Raw genomic sequence first — 24313 nt, 5'->3', positions numbered from 1 at the left:
AACAATGATAAAACAAAGAAGCACTCAAAAAAAGTTACACAGCAAAAAACACCATAAGCAAGGTCAAAAGACAAACATCAAACTGAAGAAAACCATTTGCAACTTACATCAAAGGCAAAGTACTAATCCTGCCCATATATAAAAAGCTCTGGGAAACAAAGAAGAAAATGACCAAACCTGACAGAAAAATGAGCAAGGGACAGCAACTAACGTCTCTAGAGAAAGAAATGCAAACGGCCCTCAGACATCAGCACAGGGGTCCCCTCTCGTGTATAATGAGAAAGTGGCAACGGGGGCTCACACTGCCTTCTCGTCTCACCGGGCACTGCTCCTGCAAATGCAGACTCAAGCACTCAAAACCCACAATGCAAGCCAGGCGGCTGGGGCAGAGCGGGCACAGGGTGCGGCGCTCCATGTCCCTGGCGCTGGCGCTGGATCTGGAACCCGGGGTGCTCTGAACTCAAGGCAGCCTGTTCCCCTGAGGGAAGCTGAGTTCTGAACCAGAGTGTGAGAGAGGGGAGGGAGGAAGGGGCGCTGCCCTGACGCTGAGGACGGGCGGGGTCACAAACAAGAGGAAGGCAGAGGGGGGCCCTCGAGGCCAGAGCCAGCCTCCACTCTCCCAGGGGGCTCGGGCTTCCCCTCTGTGCCTGGCCAGCTCCTCAGCTCTCCGTCCACCCTCCTGGGAGCCCCAGGCAGGGATCCTGGCCCTATGCCCCATCTCGAGGCTTGGGGGGACCCACAGTAGCCAGGGTGCTGTGCTGTGACGGGCACAGGGAGCAGGTGGGTGTGGACGGGAGTGTGGAGGGGGCTCCCCACCGAGAAGGGTGCTCACCGGGAAGGACTTGATGGACCACACGATCTCACTGTTCTCAGGGACCCACTTGACGCTCCCCACCGTGGTCTTGAACTTGGGCGAGTCGGCATCATTGGGCACAGGGATGTGGATCTCCACGTTGTTGGCCGTCGATCGCCTCTTGAACTGGCTCTTGGCCTGGAGACGAGGCCAATGCAGCCAAGATTGTGCAGGGCGAGGGTGAAACAGCCCAGCCCTCAGCTAGCCGGCCCCCACAGGGCCACAGGCATCCTCGGCCTGGCCTGTGGGACCCCCTCCGCCACCCAGCTGGCCCTCAGTTCTCCAGGCACTGCCCACACCCTCTCTGCTCTCTGAGATTCTCCCAATGCCCGACTCTGGAAGCTCAGTCTCTGCCCTCCTGTCTCCTCAGCCTTCGGAGCTCCCACCCCTCCCTCCGGCTAAGCCCTGGCCTCCTGGGACAATGTCTGTGTCACCAGGGCTGGCCTGGGCTAGACGGGGTCACGGAGTGGCAGGAGTGCTACCCCTGCAGGCAGCAGCCTTCCTGGACATCTGGCCACAGGCTGCTGTCACATGGCCGCAGCCAGGACCTGAGCAGTGTGTCTCCTCTCTGTGCCCTGGGCCTACTCTTGCGTCCGAGCTCACAGAGAGGCGGCACGGATGAGAGCCATGGCCCTCATTCCCTAGGACAGGGGTCTCAGAGCCCCCCGGCCCCAGACCTGGGTTAGGAGCCTGCACCAAAGGCCCTGGACAGGCCAGAGACAAAGGAATGCCCTTGCCCACGGGGCCACCCATGTCACCCTGTGCCCGCCCCCCTGCCTCCAGGCTGACGCTGTGCAGGACATGCGCACCTTGATCATGTACTCGATGCGGCTGTGGGAATGCTTCTCAATCACGGACTCGATCCATATCAAGGGCTTGACCTGTCAGGGCAGTGCGGGTGGCTCAGACCTGCTCATCTTACAAAGCCCTGTTTCACAGAGGGTAAGCTGAGGCCTCGGGCACAAGACCATTTGCCTGGCTGTCGGCCCAGCCCACTGCTGCAGGGGCTCTTGGAGGAGTCCACAGCAACGCTGGCACAGGTGAGAGCACAGAGCCCGAGGGCCTCTGTGAAAATGCAGAAACCTGTGCCAGGCTGCTCTGCTGCGGCTGCCCGGGAGAGGCGCAGGGGTGCCATGGGGGTATGGCCCCTCAGCGGGTCGGGAGCCCCAGCCTGTGAGACACAGGCTCCTCGGAGCCCGGGCAGCCATGGGAGCTGTGCCCGCCCTGGCGTCTCCGCGTGGACTGACGCCCCTGGGCAGGGGCTGTGCCACCAGGGAGGAACGGGCAGTGGCTGGGAGCCTCCCAGGCACCTGCTGGGGGAGACCCAGCCAGGGAGGGGCGGGGCCAGGGCCCTGGCAGCCGGCGGCTGGCGCACTCACGTGGGTGTTGAGGCGGTAGGACATGAGCTCGAACTCGCCGTCGGGTGGGATGAAGGAGATGGTCCGGTCATTCTCAAAGCGTGAGAGCCGCACGCACTGGTGGAACTTCACATCCTCCAGCTCCACTGACTTGCTTTTGCCACCTGAGGGGAGGCGGGTTGAGGGTGGGATGGACCTTAGGCCCTAGGGTCACTCTCTCAGCCACACTCCCACTGCCGTGGGTCCACCTCTGCCAGAGCAGAGCTGTCCTGCCCCCCAAATCTGTGACAGCATCTTGGACCAGGGACACTAAGGGGGCCAGGTCACAGGACAACCTGCCCTGGCCCTCCTCTCCTCTGGAGGCCCTGTTACGTCCTGACACTGGGCATGTGCTGAGGGCAGGGCTGGTCAGGCTGGTGCACTCTGAATCCCCAGCAGCCAGCCCAGGGCCCAGCCAGGGCTGCGGTTTGGGACATGTTTGCTGAATGACTAAGAGACCCGGCTGGGGATGCGTAACGATGGCTTAGAGCTCTCTGAGGGTCCTGGGGTCCTGTCTTGTTTCCCACCCCACAGAGGGCCACACAGGCCAGGCCTAGCCCTGGGAGGGGAGCCACCCTGATGGCTACTGCCTGAAAAGCCCTCACTATGGCCCTTGTGGACATAACTATGACAGTTGAGGCCACTGCTCCCCACTGCAGGGCCTGTGGTGGGCCAGGGGCCAGGTGGTCCAGGTTGCAAACGTGCAGCCCCAGCAACTCTGAGCCCCCGAGGCCGCCCTGACCCTGTCCCACTATAGGAAGTGCCGCACCAGGCCTGGGGACTGGAGCTGCAGCACTGCGTGTGGCCTTCAGATAGGCCAGACCCAGGGCCCGAGGCGAGGGCAGCAGTGGCCCGCGGGGAGGGAGCGAGGCTGACCCTGAGCCGTCCCACGTGCAGGGGGTAGTGGGTGGAGGACCAGTTGCAACCCTCCACGCGCTCAGCCAGGCCGTCGAGGGGACTTGACCTTAGGGTGTTCACCATCCCAGGCCCTCCCCATCCAGGTGTTCATTTATTCCTTTTCACGGCATCTCGTGAACCACGTGACAATGTTTCTCACCCAAGTGCCGCAGCTCGGCCTGCGCCCCATGCAGGTGAACACTCCCCCAGCTCTGACTGGGCCTGGGACAAGGTGGGTGGGGGTACTCACGGCCTGTGTTGTCAAAGAGGACCTTGTCGTTGAGGCCCAGGCGCAGCTCGGGCATGCCCGAGAGGAACACCCGCATCTTGATGGAGCCCACGATCTCGCTGCGCAGGACATTGCCGTTGGCACTGACCTGGGGGTGGCAGGGTGGGCGTGAGAGGCGGCCCTGCCTCCCAGCTACTGTCCCCCAGCATGCTGTAAGACCTCCCAGCCACCTCCATCCTGGACGCCCTGCTCACCAGCCCCTGGCTGGAGAGGGAGGGGCAAGCCAGCGGGGCAGACACTCGTGGGCCCCTCTAGGCCTCAGGCCGCATGGGCCCCTCCGTCATGGCTGGGCCTGGTGACCTAGGCCTGGCCGTCCACTTCAGGGCTCTCTCGCAGGCTCCGCTCCCTCTGAGGAGCCCCTACGATGACGGGGCAAACCCTGCAGCTCATCTGCATGCTCACCCACCGCCCCGGGGCTCTCTGGAGCAGGCCAGACTCACTTTTCTCAAGATCTCTGTCTGTCCAAACCTTCAGGCTTGTCACAGACGGAGCCTCCTGTGCCCGGAGCTGTCCCTGCTCCCCAGGGCTGCCCTGACATCTGATAAGCACAGACCCAAAGCAACAAGGCACTTTAGCAGACGCAGCCCAGCAGCCAGCACTGCCCAGGTGGCTCCGTGCCAGCCCGCGGGGGCTGTGACTGGGAGACCCTGTGACTCCCTGCAAGCCGGAGGCATCTGAGAATGCGATGAAAATCACAGCAGACCTCTGGGCCGCCTGAGCCTGTCCTGAGGGAGCCAGGCTGCTGGAGTGCCTCTCCTCGGGCCCACTTCTGAGATGAGGCACGGAGCAGTGGGCAGAGGTGCTGGGTCGCAGCCCTGACCACTACTCTACAGCGCCACTCTGCACAAGGCCACAGCCATGCCAGCAAGCGAGACCAAGGGCTGCAAACCCAGAGGCCCTGGGACCACACAGGTCACTCCTCACAGGCGCCAGCCATGCTCACACGATGGAGGCTGAGCCTCTGACTTCTGCAGGGTCTAACCCAGGTGTCTAGAAAGCCCCATGTGCATGAAAAGCCCTTTGCCTTGGGGGCAGTGGAGAACCCGATGGCGGCCCCAGAAAGGCAGGAAACAGGACGGAAGGGCCTGCAGGGTCTGGCTCATCGCCTCCCAGGGTCGCTATATGTGCTCTGGCCACAATGGTCCTCGCTGTCCTCACCCCAGCAGGCAGCTCCCTGCCCCCACGGTACACAGCTGCTGCCTCCTCTTCTGCCTCTCGCCAGCACTGTCTGCGTGTCCCTCCGCCTCCAGGCCCCTCTGGGGAGGGGCTATGCCAGGCTGCTTGCCGTTGGGTCCAGCCCAGGGGCAGCAGCACTCAGTGAGCCGGTGCAGCCGTGGGCCCTGGCCCGGTTCTGGCTGCCACCCCCGCCAGCCCTACCCTGCTGGTCCTCTGCACTCCTGAACTGTGACCACCTCCAGATCCCATTCTCTGGGGCTGTCTCACCGTTGGGGAGTTGGGATGGCACAGACCTCTGTCACTAAACACATGAGGTCAAGAACGCTGGGAAGGAAGGCCCAGGAAGTGGAGCAGAAAAGCCATGCAGCCCACAAGGCTAATCTTGGCCCCATGGGCAGCCACCAGGACGGGGCTGGCCTCCCCAGCTGCGGTGTGAACGGCGGCCCAGAGCCAGGGGGTTCCCCAGGGTGGGGTCGGCAGAGATACTGGCTGAGGGAGGGAGGGACCGGCTGCTTGGGTACACCTCTACAGCTGGATTTCCAGAATTTGGAGCCCGATGTGGACTCTAGCAGCTGCCAGCTCTGCAATCTGACTTGGGAAGGTTCTAACATGCCTGGGGTGTCTACACCCACTGCGCGCTGCCCCGTGTACAGAGGAACGCGGGTCCCTGGGCAGAGCCAGGCGCAGGGACGCACTGTGGCCGGGACAGCCCTGCAGGCCCAGCGCTTTCCCACACAGCTGTTCTAAGTGGCTCCCTTGGATTTGCTCTCCCACCCCAGGGCACCTGAGCCGTGTGCTGGCTCAGCAAACAGTCCGGGCAGAGGTCCTCAGGCAGGAGGGAGCCAGTGAGGCCACTGCCTTGTCCCACAGCCCCAAGAGTAAGAAGGCTGACGCGTTTCCATGAAGTCCACTGGGAGTCTTGGTGGAAAGCATGGCTGCTCAGCAGCTCCACGTCTGCAGACTCAGCCCTCCAGAAGCCTTGCCCAGGGAAGCGGGAAGCCCAAAGTGTGCACCTGAGGAGGAGGCACACGCATTTCTGTCCCGTCTCTAATGGTCAGAAACAGGCCCGCATAAGTGACCCACATGATGGGATCGGCTCAGCCCAAACAGTGGGAGGAGGTACTGTCCCATGTGGAGACAGGCAGCCCGCAGGTGAGACGCAGCTGGCTTGCGTCACCCTTTCTCTGCCACTGACTACAGCCACAAAACCTGGGAAGGACACACGGGCAACTGTGGGGAGACTCTGGAAAGTGCAGCAGGTGGGTCCGGGCAGAGCCTGCGAAACGAGCAGCGCCCCTCCCCTCCCCCACTCCGTGGAAGAGCAGAGGAAACCTGGAAGTGGAAGTGACACCTGGGTGCAGACAGAGCTCGTGGAAGCCTCTAGCTCTGGCTCCGGGGCCAGAAGGGGAACTCCTGTGGCTCAGAGGGAGTACGGAAACCCCCCGTTTCCCCCCTTTTCTGTTCTCTCAAATCCCAGGCCCCAAGCCATTTAGCTGCTGTTTAGAGAGGGTGGGGCAAACCCAGGATTCGGGGCCAACTGCAGACATGCACAACAAACTGGGGCTCTAGAGCCACAAGTTTTTGTCTGCAGAACCAAAAAGGGAAGCCCCAGGCAGCCAGAAAGCACTAGGAAGAGAGCAGAGAGTGAGGAGCTCAGGAAAGCAACCCCATGACGCTGTTCACGTCTCCAGAGCTCTCTAGAAGGGGGCGTGCAAGGCATGGTCCTAATTAGCATGCCAAAGACCTGGACAACCAAACTGCCTAGTCCCAGCCTGACCACTGGACAGTGCACACGCGCGATAGACTCAAATAGCAAATGACAGGAAGCCTTTAAAAACTGATACTCAGGGGCCAGCCCCGTGGCTAAGTGGTTAAGTTCGTGTGCTCTGCTTCAGCAGCCCAGAGTTTTACCAGTTCGGATCCTGGGTGCGGACATGGCACTGCTCAACAGGCCACGTTGAGGCGGCATCCCACATGCCACAACTAGAAGGACGCACAACTCAAAATATACAACTATCTACTGGGGGGATTTGGGAAGAAAAAGCAGAAAAAAAAAAAAAAGGGGGCTGGCCCAATGGCCAAGTGGTTAAGTTCACACGCTCTGCTGCAGGCGGCCCAGTGTTTCGTTGGTTCGAATCCTGGGCACGGACATGGCACTGCTCATCAAATCACACTGAGGCAGTGTCCCACATGCCACAACTAGAAGGACCCACAACGAAGAATATACAACTATGTACCGGGGGGCTTTAGGGAAAAAAATAAAATCTTTTAAAAAAACCCAAAAAAACTGATACTCATGGCCCACAGACTGGAGGCTGGAACTGTGGCTGGAGCCTAACCAGGTCACCTGTTAGCTAAAAAAAATCAACATTTACCATATAATTTAAATAAGACCTAGAACCTTATACCTTAGTGTTCAAAAAGTCCAGGATGTAATCTAAAATTATACAGCATACAGAGAACCATGAAAATTTCAGCTCACGTGGAAAATACAAGCAACAGACACAACACTGACACAGTATTTGGATTATATGACAAAGACTTTAATCAGCTATGATAAAAATGGCAAACACTCTTGCAACACATGTTAAAATAGAAAGTCTCAGCAAAGAAACAGATGATAGGAAGAAAATCAAATGGAAATTTCAGAACTGAGGAATACCATAACTGAAATTAAAAACTTGCTGGATGGGCTCAAGAGCAGAATGGAGACAACACAGGGAGAAGCCAGTGAACTTGAAGAAAGAGCAATGGAAATTATCCAATCTAAACAACAGAGAGCAAAACAGTGGAATAAAATAAACAGCTTCAGGGACTCTGGGGCGATAAGAAAAGGCTGGCGTTCGTGTCACTGGAGCACAGAAGGAAAAGAGAAAGAGTGAAATGATCAACTATATTTGAGGAAATAATGGCTGGGAACACTGCAAGTTTGGTGAAAGACATAAACCTGCAGATTCAAGAAAACCCAAACAGTAGAAACCCAAAGATACCCAAACCTGGACACATTATAATCTATCTGCTTAAAACTAAAGACAAAGGGAAACCTGGGAAGCAGCCAGAGAGAACAATGTGCTGCCTACGGGGGGCATGGATTTGAGCGACTGGACTTCTCACCAGAAACTGTGAGCCTAGAAGGAAGTGGCACAACGTTTTTAAGGTGCTAAAAGAGAACTGTCAACCCAGAATTGGATATCCAGTGTAGATATCAGTCAGGAATGAAGGTAAAATAAAGACATTCTCAGAGGACGGAAAAACAAGGGAATTTGTAGCCAGTACACCTGTTCTGAAAGAATTGCTAAAAAAAAGTTTTTTAGGTGGAAGGGAAATGATTCCAGAAGGAAACCTGGAAAATTGGGAATGAAGAGAGTGCAATGCAAATGACATGGCACTGCTCATCAAACCACATTGAGGCAGTGTCCCACATGCCACAACTAGAAGGACCCACAACGAAGAATATACAACTATGTACTGGGGGGCTTTGGGGAGAAAAAGGAAAAAAAATAAAATCTTTAAAAAAAAAAAACTTTAACAAATTTTAAAGAACTGACATTATACGCAATATATTCTCATATTCTCAGACATTAACGGAATGAAATTAAAAATCAATGGCCACAAGACAACAGAAAAATCTGCAAACATTTAGAAATTAATCAACACACTTTTATTAAATAATCCACGGGCCAAAAGGAAATCTCGAGGGAAATTTGAAAATACTTTGAACAAAAACAACAATCCAACGTACCAATTGTGGGACATAGCTAAACCAGTGTCTAGAGAGAGATTTATAGCGTGTTTATATCAGAAAAGAAGAATGGTTTCAAATCAGTATCTTCAGTTTCTACCTTAAGAAACTAGGAAAAGAGAAAAATAAACCCAAATCATGGAGAAGGAAATATTAGAGACAAGAGCAGAAATCAATGAAATTACAAAGAGAAAAACAATAGAGAAAAATCAATGAAATCAAAAGCTGATTCTCTGTAAAGATCAATAAAATAGATAAACTTCTCACAAGACTGATGAAGAAAAAAGAAAGACGACATAAATGACCAGTATGAGGAGTGAGAGCGTGGCGTCAGCGCAGACGCTGCAGACACTGAAAGATGTGAGGGCACGCTACAGACGGCACTCTGCAGGAAACTCAATGGCTTACAGGAAAAGGATCAGCGTCTGCAAAACAGCGAACTACCAAAACCCACTCACGATGACAGAGGAAACCTGAATAATCCTGTAACCATTAAAGAACTGAAATTTGTACTTCACAATATTGTGAAAAAGAAATCTCCAGGCTCAGACAGTTTCACTGGTGAATTCTACCAAATAAAATTGAAAACATACAATTTACAATAGCATCAAAAAAAAGAAATGCTTAAGTATAAATCTGCCAAAACATGTACAAGGTAAAAACTACAAAAGACAGAAGAAAGAAATCAAAGGTGACCTAAACATATAGAGAAATACTGCACTCATGGATTGTGAGACTGAATATACTAAAGGTACCAATTCTCCCTCAAATAGGTGAATTGAGTTATTTAACACAACAGCAATCAGAATCCCAGCAGGATTTCTTGTAGATATAGACAAGCCGATTTTAAAATTTGGTACAAAGGAACTAAACAGCTATAACAATTTTGAAAAAGAACGTTGGGGGAATGCATTCTCTGATTTTCAGACAGTGTAAAGTTCCAGCTGTCACAGTGCAGTACTGGCGAAGGAACAGACATAGAGAACCACGGAACAGAACAGAGAGTCCAGAGACAGACTCGCAAAAACATGGCCAATTGCTTTTTGACAAGAATGCAAAAGCAATCCAAGGGAGAAAGTGTAGTCTTTTCAAAAAATGACTTAGAACTGCAAAAAATTGTTCTATATACAAAAAAATGGCCATAAACTTCATAACTTATATAAAACAACTCCAAACTGATCACAGGTCTAAACGTAAAACTATAAAACTTGTAGAAAAAAATTTAGGAGAAAATCTCTATGACCTTGTATTTGACAATGAGTTCCCAGACATGGCACCAAAAGCATAATCAATAAAAAGAATTTAATAATTTTTCTCAAAATTAAAAACTTTTGCTCTGTGAAAGATACTGCCAAGAGAATGGAGACAAGAAAATATTTGCAAATCACAGAGCTGACAAAAGACATCTCAACAATTAGAAAATAAACAACCCAATTTAAAAATGCTCAAAAGACCTGAAGAGACACTTTGCCAAAGAGGATATGTGGATGACAAGCAGCACACAGAAAGGTGTTCAACATTACTGGCCATCAGGGACATGCAAACCCCCAAGCCAGGTGAGATGCCACCCATACCTAACAGGACGGCCACGTGAAAATAAGGACCCAGGCCGTGGAGCATACCAAACTCTCATCTGCCGCTGGGGAAAACGCAGACATGCGACAGCCCCTCTGGCAAACGGGCTGGCAGTTTCTCATCAAGTTAAACATCTACTTCCCGCCTGAGCCAGCAATCCCACGCCCGGGTATCTGCCCCAGAGAAACGGACACTCCTGTCCACACATAAACCTGTGCACGCAACGACCACAGCAACCCTCCTCCCAACTGCCAAACGCTGAGAATGACCCAAAGGTCCTCGAGGGGGTGAATGGATAACCAAACTGCGGTGCAGAACGTAAAATGGACATACACAAATATAAGAACCAAACCTGAGAAACACGGCAACCTGCAGGAATCTCAAAGACATCATGCGGAGTGAAAGAAGCCAGACCCAAAAGGTCACTCACTGTCTGATTCCTTCAGAAGATGACCTCACAGAAACAGAGCTACAGGGACAGGGGCCCCAGCACGGCCGCCAGGGCGGGTGTGGGCACCACCACAGAGGCGCAGCCCGGGGAGGTTTCTGAGGCGATGCGGCTAGTCTGGATCCTGATTAGGATCACGCGGTACAAAATTCTGGAAGTGCACTAAAATTCCTAGAAAAAAGGTCAGTTTTACTTAACGATAATTTAAAAGATACAATTAAGACAAAATCAAACATACAGAAAACAGTAAAAACAAACAAACTCAAAAAACAGAAAAACAAGTTGCAGGAGCACTGCATCTCGTACGCTCAGTTTTACAGAAGAACAACGTACATTTGTGAAGCTACAGAATAAGGTCCCCATGGATGATGATGAGTCCTTCCGCGAGGTGGTCTTTCCAGTTACAGAGCCCTTCGCCTCTAACTTTACACACTGCTTTTTCTTTCTTTTTTTAAACAACACTGCACGCGTACTGACTGGAAATAAGAACAAAGGCTAATGAAGATGAAAGCAGCTTGCGTCGCAGCGAGCGGCCCAAGCCGCACCCCTCATCTGCTGTCCCGGGAGCCTAAGCATTTCCCTGCGGTTTGCTGGCTTTCACAGGCCTCTTGCTTTGATTTCCATCACGGAGAAGACAAAAGTAGAAAGAACAAAAAAGAACAGAAAAGACAGGCGGCCTACCAGCAGGTTGACAGACTCAATGACATCCAGGAAGACCTCGTTCTTCCGGTACTTGATGCCCTCGGAGCGCCAGGACACCGCGTTGGTGACAGTGGCTGGGGGCCGAGGAGCCCCAGTTTCCAGCTTGTGGCCTTCCTGAGTGATGTACCTGCGGGGCCGGGCTCAGGGTCAAGGTGCCCGGGCCAGGCGAATCCAAGACTAGCTTAGGACGTCCCCAGATCCCAACAAATCCAAGGCCCAGGGAGCGCCGAGCGGCCGAGGCCAACACGTGGGCAGGAACTCCCCTCTGGCTGGGTGTGCGGAGGGGACGACCCCGGGGAGAGGAAGCGGGAGGCCCCACTCCCACTTGGGGAACAAGAGGCGCAAGGTGCGGGCCGTTACACGCTGCTCTCGGCGGCCCTTCGCTCCTCGTGAGACGGGCACACGGCTCGGGCTGCGTGGAGCGGGCCTGGGCCCCAGGGGCAGAGGGCAGCTTCCAGGAGGGCTCCCCTCACAGCCTGTTATGAGGTGGAAACACAGGCAGGCAACGCCCACCCACCAGGCGTTCCAGGCACTGCCCAACAGGGGGACCAAGGCCCCGGTCCTAAAGGGATGCTGAGCGGGAAGGGCATCTAAAACTGCCAAGAACTCGCAACCGCCCGCCACCGCCCGGCCTGCCGGGGCCGCGCCGTCCACTCACTCCTGCAGGATCTTGCTGTCCGTGGTCTGCGGGTAGCCGAAGTCCATGAGTTCGTCCAGCAGCTCGTAGATGATGACGAAGTTGTCACGGATGCTCTCCTCCTCCAGCTCCTTGAAGTACTCGGAGAAGACCTGCGGCACCGGCAGTGGCACAGGCAGCCAGTGGACAGGGAGGAGGAGAGGAGCGCTCGCACACACCCGTCTGCCCTTCCGGCCGGAACCCAGGAGGCCGGGGGCACAGGTGGCCTTGAGGCCTGCTCAGAAGCCCTGAATCCCGCCCCGCGGGGCCGCGCTCCTCTCCTCCCTGACAGACGCCCCAGGCCCGGACCCCTTCTGAGCCTCTCTTTAATCCCCACTGTAACTGTCACCCTTTGCCACTGAGTCAGGAGGGGTTCAGGTGAGGGGCAGGAGCCACTGGGGACAGGACAGGTGGTCCTCCCAGCCTCCCTGAGCCGCCAGCCTGTGCAGCTCTGCATGCAGACATGCCCTCCTCATTTCAGCAGAAAATTAAGAGGGCCAAAGAAGGACCGAGGCGGGGCGTTTCTTCAGCACTAACACGGAAGGAAGGTCACGGGGAGAAAGGAAGTGCCATCCCTCGAGGGAGGAGGGCCCTCCTGGCTCCCCCTCCTGGCTCCCGGCCTGCTGACGCCTCTTGTGCTCAGGACCCAGACCGCCTGGCCTCCACTCGGACCTCACGCAGCACTGCCGGGCCTGCCCGCCTGCGACGGCACCATTGCTCCGGAGGGAAGGCCCTCCCCAGGGGGCATGTGCTCTGCTCCCGACGCCCTCGCCACTGAGACCAGCCTGCGCCCAGGTGGCACAGGAAGCTCGTGAGCTAGCTGCATGCTGCACCACTGGAGGGACGAAAGCTCTCCTGGGCCCACTGGGGCCTCGTGGGTCTGACTCTCCACTTTGTTCAACCTGGCGGCGCCCACCTCAGCCAGGCCCCCCAGTTCCTCTTGCAGAAGGCCGCAGCAACCCCCTCACTGGCCTCCCTCCTGCCTTCAAGCTCCTTCTCTACTCAGCAGACAGAGAGATGATCTTAAGCACCACCTCTCATGAGACTTGGAACGAAACCTAAACTCGTCACCAGGTGCTGCCCAGCCTCGACCCCAGGGTCCAGCCCCACCCACCTTGCTACCTCAGCCCCACACTCTGTCCCTCACACACCGGCCTGCCTGATGTTCCCTGACCCAACCAGGTGTGCTCCTGCCCCAGAGCTGCTGCATGTACTGCTCTCTCTGCCTCCCACCTCGCTGTGGGCCTGGGCCTAGCTTGTCAGCTCTTCCCAGCCGGGGACCTTGGAGATTCTGAGCAGAGCTCGCCTCTGCCCTCCTCCTGGTTATCCCACCTCCCTAACCCCAGACTCTCAGCTGGCCACCCTCCACCCTTTCACAGCCAGCGGGGGTCCCTCCTGTGGTCAGGGCACACTCCTGCCCTGAGCCCCACCTCCTGTTCACTTTCCTCTCCTCACCAGGCTGTCGAATCCCACACATGCAGCAGCTGGAGCTCCCCATCCCTTCTCCTGGGGTTTGAGCCCCAGAACTCCCGGGGACACTGCAGCCCTCGGGTGGCCAGTCTGGGGTGACACACAGCAGAATCAGGACGACCGACACCCCTCCAGGGCCCCTGTGGCTTGACTCACCTGCACCACCTTGTAGAGGAAGGAGAACACCAGCGACACGCACGCGTTCTTCTTGGAGGTGGCGACCACTGCATGGCGGCCACAGTTAAGGAGCGTTCTGAGGCCTGGGCAGCCGCCTCGCAGACCCCGGCTCGCTGAATGTCTTAGAGAGACCCCCACCCACATGCCGGGCTCGGAGCCTCCACCAGCCCAACCCTGAGCCGTGCCCTCGGCCCCAGTGGATTACTGAGCTCCGGGTCTGAGCCGGGCCTGGGACACCGCAGTTACCAGCTGGCCGCAGTCCCAGCCCCAGGGAGCGCTCAGCCGACAGAGGGGCAGCAGGGGCACAGAGAAGCCACTGCTGCTGGGCGGGGGCTGCCTGAGGAGGGGAGACTTGGCCTGAGAGCTGAAGCCTGGCAGGGGCCCTTCATGGGGTGAACAGCCCACGGGGAGGCAGTGCGGCTGGTTCCGAGAGCGGAAAGCCGGACCACAGCTGGCCCTTCTCCAAAGCTGACCGCACGGGAGCCTCCCGCGGTCCAGGGCTCCTGCCAGGCTCTGTGGGAAGCAGCCCTCCTGCCAGCCTCGGCCCTGGAGTGGACTTGTCACCAAGCCCCTCTTCTCACCCATTTACTGGGGCCTGCGAGCGGATCCACGGAGGGGATGTGTGGGGCGTGCCCGGCACAGACTCCATCCAATGCGGGAGCCTCGCCTCACAGCCAATGTGTGCTGGGTACTTCCTGTCCCTCTTTCCCTAAGGGGCCTTGAACCCCCCCGGAAGCCGGCTCCTCCACTGCAGGCCCCTGGGCTGTGCCCTGGACTTCCCGTTCACGACAGGCCAGGCCACCTGGCTCCAGCGCCGAGCTGTGAGTTCCAGGAAGGGGGCTGGGAGGGCAGGGGCCACCTTCACCTCACTTCCTGCCTCATCCTGGCCCAGTGCAGGGGCCCAAGAAATGGACGCTGGACCGGTCAGAGGAGTGCTGGCCTCCCTCCTACAGCCTGGCCACACCCTCCAAGCGCTTTCTAAGGGGGGCCAGGGGCACCTACAACCCTCATGGCCAGGCCTTGCTGGAAACTGTCACTTGACAGTGGAACCAGGGACGAGGCTGGGGGGACAGGACCTCCCCTCAGGCAGGGTGCGGCACCCAGAGGGGTGAGCCCTCCTTGTCTCCTCCCTGGAGGCCCACACGTGAACTGTCGGGCCCCGCTGGAGACTGGTCTGACGGCCCTGGAAGCTCACACGAGCCCTCCTCCCACACCTGGGCAACCCCTGCCCAGACCCAGGGCAGCTTCCGAGACAGTCACCTGGCTGGGTTACAGGCCATGGCAGTCTCTGCAGAGCCGCCCCGAGGCCTTCCAGAGGGCGGCGAAGGATAAGCAGAAGCGTGCCGCAGGGCCGGCCGGGACAGGCCCAGGGCAGCACCTCCCACGCTGCAATGTGCACAAGTCACAAGAGATGGGCTCGCTGAATCGCGGACTCTGACCTGCGGGCTGTGTGGGGGCTGGGATCCTGTATTCCCAGAAGGCTCCCGAGGATGCTGTGGCCTGTGAACCACACCTGCACTAGCAAGGTCCCACGTGTCTCTACGAACACGGGAAAGGGGAGAGAACCCACATCTGCTGGGTGCATCGCACACATCCGCTCAGCAGACCCTAATGGCCCTGCAGGGAGGAGTAACTGCTCCCCCTGCACAGTGGGAAGGGGAGGGACTTGCCTCTAGGCACACAGCTGCTGGAGCTGAGTTTGAAAAGCCAGGCCCCTCCTGGAGCCTGGAGGGCTGACCACAGCCATGGGGGCCAGTCAGACGTTGTGGACAGAAACATGGGCCTGAGGGCAGGGGGCCCGGGATGTGGGCGGGGTTGTGAGGAATCTCTCCCCTTCGCTGTATTCCAGCCCCCTCGTGGTCCAGGCCACTACCCCCCTCCCACCTGGACACCAATCCCAATGTCCTCGCCACCTCCCCATGCCCACTTCTGTTCCCTGCAGTGTGGTCCCCTCAGGAGTGAGAGACCTTCAGAAAACGCAAATCTGACTGTACCTCCCCTCTGCCTAAAACGTCCCAAAGACTCCCCATCACACGTAAGGTGATGTCCTACGAGCCCCCATGGCCTGTGCCCACTGACCACGTGGGCCTCGCTCCCACCGCGCACCCCTCTCCAGTGTCCTACTGCGGCCTCTGGAATGGGCCACGCCTTCCCCTTGCAGACCCTTGGCCCGGGCCTGGCACTCCTCCTGCCTGCCCACTCCTCTGGCAAGATGGACAGCTGGCCTTCCTGCAGGCCTCTCCAGGGAAGCCTTCCTAGATCCCTGGAACAGAAGAGGTCCGCCTGTCATTGCGTGTCCTGCATGCATCTCATCGGCAGCAGAGAGCTCTGGCAGGGCCGGGCCGGGTCAGCTGGCCCCATTGGGCTGGGCCAGGGCCAGTGCCGGCAGCTCTCGTTGCACGTGTGTACATGTGGGCACACACACGTGCACACGTGCATACCCACACAGGAGTCCGCCTGGGAGCTCCCCCGCAAAAGGATACGGTACAGGTTGTTGTGTTTGATCCACATGAAGCGGACGCCCCCATGGGCCAGGATGGGCGACAGCATGCCTTCCTCCTCCTTCTCCATCAGGATGGGCATGAAGTGCTCCACCTCCGACATGTCCACGTCGCCGCGGTAGTTCCGGCAGATGAGCACCTGGGCCGGTGGAGGGCAGAGGCTTTCACTGAGTCCCACAGCCGGGAGCCTGGGGCGGGGGCAGACTTATCAGCTCCCTCCCTCCTGGGACCCTGATCACAGTAGGCCATCAGAGGGTGTAGACTCGAGGCCGTCTGATCTCCATCTCCCAGGGAATTCCCCAAGGAGAGCATTTCCCAAAGTGAACTTCCACAGGGGCCAGCGGGGCTCTTTGCAGGGGGAAGGTGGGAGGGAGCCACGGGCGAGTCCAGCACTGAATCGCCTGGGGGACACCAGGTTAAGCAACGTCCACAGGCTCTCACTGCAGACCTTCTCAGAGCCTTTCCTGTGCTAACTCCCCCTGCTCGTCTGCCTGTGTCAGGGCGCCTGTTCAGCAGACGCTGCTGAGTGTTTACATCTGCTGGAACCCGCCTGTGGCCCACAGGGGAGGAGCCCTTCTCCTCCTCTCTCTCTCAGCCTGTGGGTTAGGATGCGCAGCATCCGGGACCCCCGCTGACTGCTGGTGGGAATGTAAAATGGAACAGCCACCTGGGTAAAGTGTGGCAGGTGCCCAGAAAGATCCATTGAGGTTATGATTCAGCCATTCCTCTCTTAGGTATCTACCCAAGAGAAACGGAAACATATGTCCACAGCAGCTTTATTTTATTTTACTTATTTATTTTTAAATTATTTTATTGAGGTCATACTAGTTTCTCACATTGTGTAAATCTCAAGTGTATGTTATAATATATCAGTTTCTGTGTAGAGTGCATCGTGCTCACCACTAATAGTCTAGTTTTTATCTCTCACCAGACATATGTGCCCCTTTACCCCTTTTGCCCTCCCCTTTTCTGTCTGGTAACCACTACCCTGTTCTCCTTATCCTCGTGTTTGTCTATCTTCCACATGAGTGAAATCATATGGCGTTTGTCTTTCTCTGTCTGGCTTATTTTGCTTAACACAATACCCTCAAGGTCTGTCCACGTTGTTGTGAATGGGATGATTTTGTGCTTTTTTCTTGCTGAGTAGTATTTCATTGTATAAATATCCCGCATCTTTATCCATTCATCTGTTGATGGGCACGTGTGTTGCTTCCAAGTCTCGGCTATTGTAAACAGTGCTGCCGTGAACACGGGGTGGCGGAGATCTTTATGCATTACTGTTTGCATGTTCTTTGGGATAGTTGCATGGTATTTCTATTTTTAATGTTTTGAGGAATCTCCATACTGTTTTCCACAGTGGCTGCATGCGTTTGCATTCCCACCAGCGGTGTATGAAGGTTCCGTTCTCTCCACACCCTCTCCAACATCTGTTGTTTTCTGTCTTGTTAATTACACGCATTCTGAGTGGCGTAGGGTGCTCTCTCATTGTCGTTTGGATTTGCATTTCCCCGATCATTACTGTTGTTGGACATCTTTTCACATGCCTGTTGGCCATCTGTATATCCTCTTGAGAAAAATGTCCAGATCCTCTGCCCATTTTTTGATCGGGTTGTTTGTTTTTTGTTGTTGACTTCTGTGAGTTCTTTATATATTTCAGAAATTAACCCCTTGTTGGATATATGATTTGAAAATATTTTCTCCCAGTTGGTGGGCTGTCTTTTCACCTTGTTGATGGTTTCCTTTGTCTTGCAGAAGCTTTTTAGTCTGATGTAGCCCCATTTGTTCATTTTTTCTTTTGTCCCTTGTCCAAGTAGACATGGTATTCAAAAAGATGCTGCTAAGACTGATGTCAAAGAGTGTCCTGCCTATAATTCCTTCCAGGAGTTTTATGATTTCAGGTCTTACATTCAAGTCTTTAATCCATTTTGAGTTAATTTTTATGTTTGGTGTAAGATAGTGGTCTACTTTCATTCTTTTGCCTAAGCCTGTCCAGTTTTCCCAACACCATTTATTGAAGAGATTCCTTTCTCCATTGTAAGTTCTTGGCTCCCTTGTCGAAGATTAGCTGTCCACAGATGTTTATTTCTGGGCTTTCGATTCCACAGCAGCTTTATTTTAAATGGATTCAGGCTGGAGAGAATGCTGATGTCCTCCAACAGGTGAGCAGAGACACAGACGGTGTCTGCCCACAGATGGAGCACTCCTCAGCCGTGAAAGGAACGAGTCCTGACGCTCACGCTGACATGAAGGAATCTTGGGACCACTGGCCGAGTGGAAGAAACCAGACAATGGCCAGCACATCCCACACAATTCCATTTATGTAGAATCTCGGGAAATGGTGACAGAAAACACAGCAGCAGCTGCCTGGGGACAGGCTGGACACAAAGGGGTGTGAGGACACCTCAGGGGTGATGGACAGCGTGCTCGCGGCTTTCTGGGTAGCTGTAAGGGTGAACTTTCAGGAAGCCTGATTTGTTCCACGCACGGTACAGCTCCCTGATGGAAGCAAAGGGGGCAGAGGCTCTGCAGCCCAGCGAGGCTGTGTGTGGAGACACTGCCCAGAGCTGCTGCTGCTCCTGCGGGCCGCGAGGACAGCCAGCTGCAGGACCCAGCATGCCCTGAGAGCACCATCGCTGAGCTGACTGAGCCCAGAGCACCTGCCTCGGAAGCTGTAGGTTCGTGAAATACAGTGTCTTTGCTTTTTCACGCCAGAGAGAGAAAGAGAACAAGACAGTGACAGAGATAGACAGACAGACAACCTTCCTTTCCTGGTTTTGCTTTGATGGCCCGTGGGCAAGGGTCCCTGTGCCCTCTTCCTGCTGAGGTTGAGAAGGCCTGTCAGGGACCCAGCACCCGGGGGGTGATCTTGTGGGCACCTGGACCAGGCCCTGGCCGAAGGACTCCCACGTGCCCTCCACACACTCCTTGTCAGGAGCATATCCTGCCTCCCATACTGGCCCCTGAGGGGACATGACGTCCAGAGGAGTGGTACCACCACCTGGGGCACATGGTGAGCAAAGGTGAGCCAGGCTCATCACCCTACTTCTCACTCCCTGCAGGGCCACTTCTGCTCCATAAACATTGCCTTCCTGGCTTCCTAAGGCCCAGCTTCTTCCCCAGGCAAACAACTCTGGGGGCTGCCGCTGGCACGGGGCCCCTGGGTCCCTAGAGTGCTCAAAGGAAAAGGTAAGGAGAAATTCATTTGCTTGCCCTCACCAGGGCTGCAGAGAAGTCCGCTCATTTACCCAGGATGCACTGCGTGCCCCTGTGCCATGCACCATGCGAGGCCTGGGGACACAGAGATGACCAAGACAAACAGGGTCCCCAGGCTGGGGCACTTGCTTGGGGGGAACTGAGAGTCTCCCCCAGGGCGAGACCTTCAAACTGAGGCCTGAGGGGTCGGGGGACCAGGGTGGCGGGAGCCAGGGGTGGGAACGCTGGGTAGGGGAGTGAGGACAGCCTTGGAGCTGGGGCTGCGGGGCCCGGATGCGAGGACTAAGGCAGGACCTAGGGCAGACTGGAGGGAGGCAGGCAACGCTGCAGTGACCTCCCCCGCCCCCGCTGTTCCTCTTGACCCCACAGTTCCCTCTCCACAAAGAGCGGGAGGATCTTCTTCAACAGAAGGCAGGTCAGGTCTCTGCCCTGCTGAAACTGCTGTCTGTCAAGCCTGCTGCTGAGAGCAAGCCGCAAGTCCGTTCCCACGGCCGTCTGGCTCTTCACAGCCCCTCCAAGCCTCCAACGTCCCTGTTCCCTCGGCTCACTCCACTCCAGCCAGCCTGGCCTCCTAGCTGGCCTCTGAGCAGTCCACACATGGTCCTGCCTCAGGGCCTTTGCATTCGCAGTTCCCTCTGCCCACAATGCCCTGGCCTAGCTCGTCTCACTTCTCAAGCCTCAGCTCAGACAACACCTCCTCCAAGAAGTCTTTCCTGCTTGCCATGGCTGAGAGATCATATCCCGTCCCTCTCTACCGCTAACTCCACTTTACCTTCAGTGCCCACATCACCGCTGCATTGTACATTTATCTGTAACCTCACTTATTGTGTCACTTCTACCAGAGTCTACCACTCCCAGAGAACAGTGACTGCTTGCGTCTTGTTCACGGTTGGGTCTCAGCACCCACAACAGAGCCTGGCCCGCAGCTGGTGTTCGGTCAATGTCTGGGAGTGAATGTGCGGGGGAGGAGGGAAAGGAGGCAGGAATAGTGCCCAGGTCTCCAACGTGGGTGGCCGAATGGATGGCGGTGTCACCCGCTGAGATGGAGAGAGTTTGTGGTGGCTGCGGGACCTCCAGGGTGTCCTGGAGGCCAATGGGTCTCCAGATACGTACTCTGGACCGCAGTTCAAATTTGAAAGCCACTGGCACACTGACGTGGGTCAAAGCCTGCCCTGGGAGACGGATGGCACGGGAGGCACAGACCACCGCGCCTGAGGGGTCAACATCCAAGGGGAACGAGGAGGAGGAGGGGCCAGCAGACAGAGAAAGGAGCAGGAGGCCGCAGGAGCTGCTGAGAAGCAAGAAAGAGAGGGCGGGCAAGTGTCCAGAGGGCTTTCTGTCAGCGGAATGCAGCCATGCTGGCTTGCTCAGTAATCAGGGGCTCAGCTGGCAGAGACATGTAGTTGTGAATTTCTTGATGTGCCATTACCTTATTTTTTATTTTATTTTGCTGAGGAAGACTGGCCCTGAGCTAACATCCATGCCACTCTTCCTCTATTTTGTATGTGGGTCACTGACACAGCATGGCTGACAAGTTGTGTAGGTCCATGCCTGGGACTGGAACCCGCAAACCTGGGCCGCTGAAATGGAGTGCGCCAAACGTAACCACTGTGCCACCGGGCCAGCCCCCATTACCTTGTTTTTGATTAAATGTGCTCTGTGCAGGAGGGAAACTTTGAAAACATGCGAGCCGTGGGGAGAGGAATAATAAACAGCGTGACAGCCGCTGTGGACAGGAGGGACGCCCACGGCTGCCTCGGGAGCTTCCGGAAGGCAGGTCTGATGGTGCTTCTCCCAGGCCACCATCCCCTTGGGGCAGCTCCTCCCTCCTGGGCTCACAGTGGTCCTCTCTGGCCCTCTCTGCTGTCTGGACACCCTCAACACCCAGGGCCCTCCTGGCGCTGTCCTCCAGGCTCCAGCATCACCAGGACTCCCAGCTTGCCAGCTCCAGCGCCCTGCCCCGCACCCCTCATTCCCACAGTGATGCCTCCTTGTCCACTGACTGCCACCTGGTCACCTTCCCAGCTCCCGCAGCTCCCTCCTCCAGTAAGCCTTTCGTAACACTTCTCCTGCTGCCAGCCGAAAGTGAGCTTGGGCAACTGCACCACCTGGGGCACTGTCCAGGCCCTGTGGCTAACCAGATCGACTGTTTGGATCCATGCGTCTGCTTCTATGCGTCTCCCCTGCCAGACCTTGAGGCCCGTGGGGACTAATGTGGACTGTGGGTCATAGGTGGTGCTGAGTCTCTCTCACGTACCTGCTCAGGGGGTTCACACAACAATGCCATAAAAGCCTCCTGACTACGAGGAAAGTGAGGCTCAGAGAGAAGGCACTTGCCTGAGGTCACACAGCTGAGCAGCAGAGCCAGTTTTTGAGTTCAGCCCTAACTCCACAGTCACTGTGAGACAGTCAGCATGGGGCTCAGCATGTGCTGGGAGCCCAGGAGGAATGAGTGATCAGAGACAGGCAGCCTTCTGGACCTCTGGGGACACGGTGGCGGGGGCTACAAGGACTCAGGGAACACTGCACCCATGCAGCCCCCCGCCTGATCTGTGTCTTTCCCTGCCTCGAAGAAGTCAGGGGACGGAAGCCTGCACTGGGCCTCACTGGATGTTGACTTTGGGTGCCATCCAAGGCAGGTGACCCACTCAGGGGACTGCGGGAAAGGGCTGGGGCTGGGGCAGGAAGGGGCAGCCACTTCACCTCCTCACTGCCCACTGCTTCTGAGCTAACTCCTGCCCGCCCCACCAGGCCCGACTCCCGTTTCTCTCCCTGCTCCATGTTGGGCATGTTGCGCACTGCTGGACCTGTACTCATTGCTCCAGATGCATGAGGCCAGACCCTCCCTTGCCTTCCAGCCGCGACGGACTTGGGGGAAGGCGACAGCCCGCTTACGAAAGGCGTCGAGATTGCTCCTCTCAGAAGCTTCCTCAGATCCGCCTGAGAAAGGCACCTGGGTTCTCGTCACGTCTGACAGGAGATTTTCACATACTGACGTATACGGGGTAACTACTGGAGCTCAGAACTGATTTGGCTTGAACTAACAAGCCTGGCTTATGGCCTATCAAACATACACCATACATCTGCTTATCCATCAAAGGAAAGACTGTGCTCTCTTAAGATAAGAATGCACACTTGCCCTCCTAGCCCCGCCGGTAACGCCCTACAGGTACGCCCGGACAGTCCCTGTCCTGACAGGCAGTCATGTCGACCGACTTGCTATTTTCGACTGAAGACCTCTCTGAAACTGATGAAAATGGATCCCGGGTGTGTTTAAAAACATGTAAGACTGCACTGCCAACCAAGCTTCTCCAGAATGGAACGCCTCCTAAGGCCTTCCCAGGTTACAATCCTCTCTCTGGCTTGTGATAAACTCACCCCAATGTTGATTTACAGGTTGGTTAAGGATTATTTCCATCGACATGTCCAACTCCTCCTTCACCCCTCACCCTGATATCAGTGTCACTCCTCCAGGCACGCCTCCCTGACGCCCCGCCGAGGCGGACTCTCGCTATTACATCCTCACTGTTCCACCACCGCCAGTCACATTTATTTGTGCTTTCTGAGATCAGCGGCCATCTCCCCGCAGACTGTGAGCTCCAGAAGGGCAGGGACTGACAGATTTGCTCACCCCAGGGGCCCAAGGCTCAGCAACCCGCCTGGCATTCAGCAGGTGCTTCTCAGACATCAGTTGACTAAACAAATGATTCTGGGTTCACTCCTAGACCTGTCACTTCTCTGTGACGGGTGTGACCTTGGGCAGGCTGCCTCGCCTCTCTGTGCCTCACCTGCTCCCTCTGTAAAGTGTCACTCCCACCACCCACCTCACCTAACCCTTGTCACTCACTGTCACAATGAAAGTTAAGAAATCCCTGCAGGGACCAGCACAGAGAAATCGCCAGAGGAGCAGAGGCTGGGCGCCCGGAGAGGGCGGGACTGGCACGAGGGCACCCTGTCCTCGTCACGCCTCGCCACCTCGGGCCAGAGGAGCACGGCTCCGACGCCGGCCGCGGCCCGCCCTCCCCGCCGCCTCGGGCTTCCGGGGCCCCCAGGGCCGAGCCCACGGCCCACGGCGCGGGGGGCGGGGGTCGTGCAGCCGGTTACCTGGCAACGGCGGCAGCCCACCGCGTTTCCTAGCAACCGGGCAGGCTAGCGGACAGAAGACCCTGCCTAGCTACCTAGCAACAGGGTGGGGCCCTCAGGCGAGGCTGATCGCTTCCTCACCTAAGGCCAGGGTGGGTCCCGTTGGCCGGTTACCTAGCAACAGGGTGGGTCCCCACGGGGCGCGGCCACCGCGGGTGCCTGGCAACCGGGAGGGTGGGGAGCCCTCCGTACCTTGCCCTTCAGGTCCAACACGTAGACGGCGCTGGCAGACATGGCGGCTGCGGGAAGCCTCGGCAGCGGCCGAGGGCGGCGGCGACGGCGGCGGCAACCGCCAGGCGTTGAGCAAGGCCGCGCGCGCCCCGCGACAGTTCGCCTCCACTTCCGGTCCGAGGAGCCGCGCGCGGACCGTTAGGTCCGGTCGGGGAGGAGCTGTCAGGAGTGCGCAGGCGCAGGGCGGAGTAAGCGCAGGCGCAGTACGTCCAATGTGCTCTAATTTCCCGCTTCCGCCTCAAGCATCACGGAAGTAAGATCCACAGGGGCGGGGCGGAGCGGGGCCGGGCCGGGCCGACTGAAGCCGGGCATCCCCTAGTTGCCCGGCTGCGCGACGAAGCCGTGGCAGCTGGAAACCCCACTGTGGGCCAAGTTAGGTGGGAGATCCCGGTGGTGGAACCCATCTAGGGCTCAGCCCAATGGAACTCATAGTTGGTGGGGGAGGCTGGGAAACAAACATATACAGCCACCATTGTGAAATGCTCAATGGGGGGGGTAAGGTGGTAGTTACTCGGAAAGAGGTCAAACTCTGAATGGTAATCAAGCCTTATCAACAGTCACTACCTGTCACCTGTCAGTGTCACCCTTTGTCAGTGAACAAGCGTGGCTGTTTATTGCCTGGATTGATCTGAAAACCACGCTCCACTGAACTTAGGCGAAAAGCACGTGTTTCATTTCTGTAGTTAGTGGCCACTGTGGCTAACGCACATTGTGACCTCTGATTAATAAATTGAATATCTCATTTCCTTTTATGAACACTCGGGCTGTGGAGAAATGCCTGCGTTCTGTCCCAATGAACCTTTACAGTGCCGTGGGGATCCCA

General features: G+C 56.6%; 1 protein-coding gene across 2 annotated transcripts in view; it reads right to left on the bottom strand.

Annotated features, from left to right (window-relative positions):
- The window catches only part of AP1M1 (adaptor related protein complex 1 subunit mu 1), a 29677-nt gene extending 5601 nt beyond the window's left edge, over nucleotides 1-24076 (bottom strand). Inside the window, exons 1-9 of one of the 2 annotated variants that reach the window (XM_070586435.1) lie at nucleotides 23452-24076; nucleotides 15886-16042; nucleotides 13382-13449; nucleotides 11738-11868; nucleotides 11059-11206; nucleotides 3398-3524; nucleotides 2233-2375; nucleotides 1663-1734; nucleotides 833-991 (exon numbers count right to left, since the gene is read on the bottom strand). In XM_070586435.1, the coding sequence (XP_070442536.1) occupies nucleotides 833-991; nucleotides 1663-1734; nucleotides 2233-2375; nucleotides 3398-3524; nucleotides 11059-11206; nucleotides 11738-11868; nucleotides 13382-13449; nucleotides 15886-16042; nucleotides 23452-23493 (1047 nt within the window). In that variant the 5' untranslated portion in view covers nucleotides 23494-24076. Of the gene's footprint in view, nucleotides 1-832; nucleotides 992-1662; nucleotides 1735-2232; nucleotides 2376-3397; nucleotides 3525-11058; nucleotides 11207-11737; nucleotides 11869-13381; nucleotides 13450-15885; nucleotides 16092-23451 lie in introns of both variants that reach the window. The other variant, XM_070586436.1, reaches the window with a different exon arrangement.
- Nucleotides 24077-24313: the final 237 nt, after the last annotated feature.

Source organism: Equus przewalskii, chromosome 20, assembly GCF_037783145.1.
Source record: "Equus przewalskii isolate Varuska chromosome 20, EquPr2, whole genome shotgun sequence".
In the NCBI taxonomy this organism is placed as follows: domain Eukaryota; kingdom Metazoa; phylum Chordata; class Mammalia; order Perissodactyla; family Equidae; genus Equus; species Equus przewalskii.
This window is presented reverse-complemented; position numbering and strand designations above follow the sequence as displayed.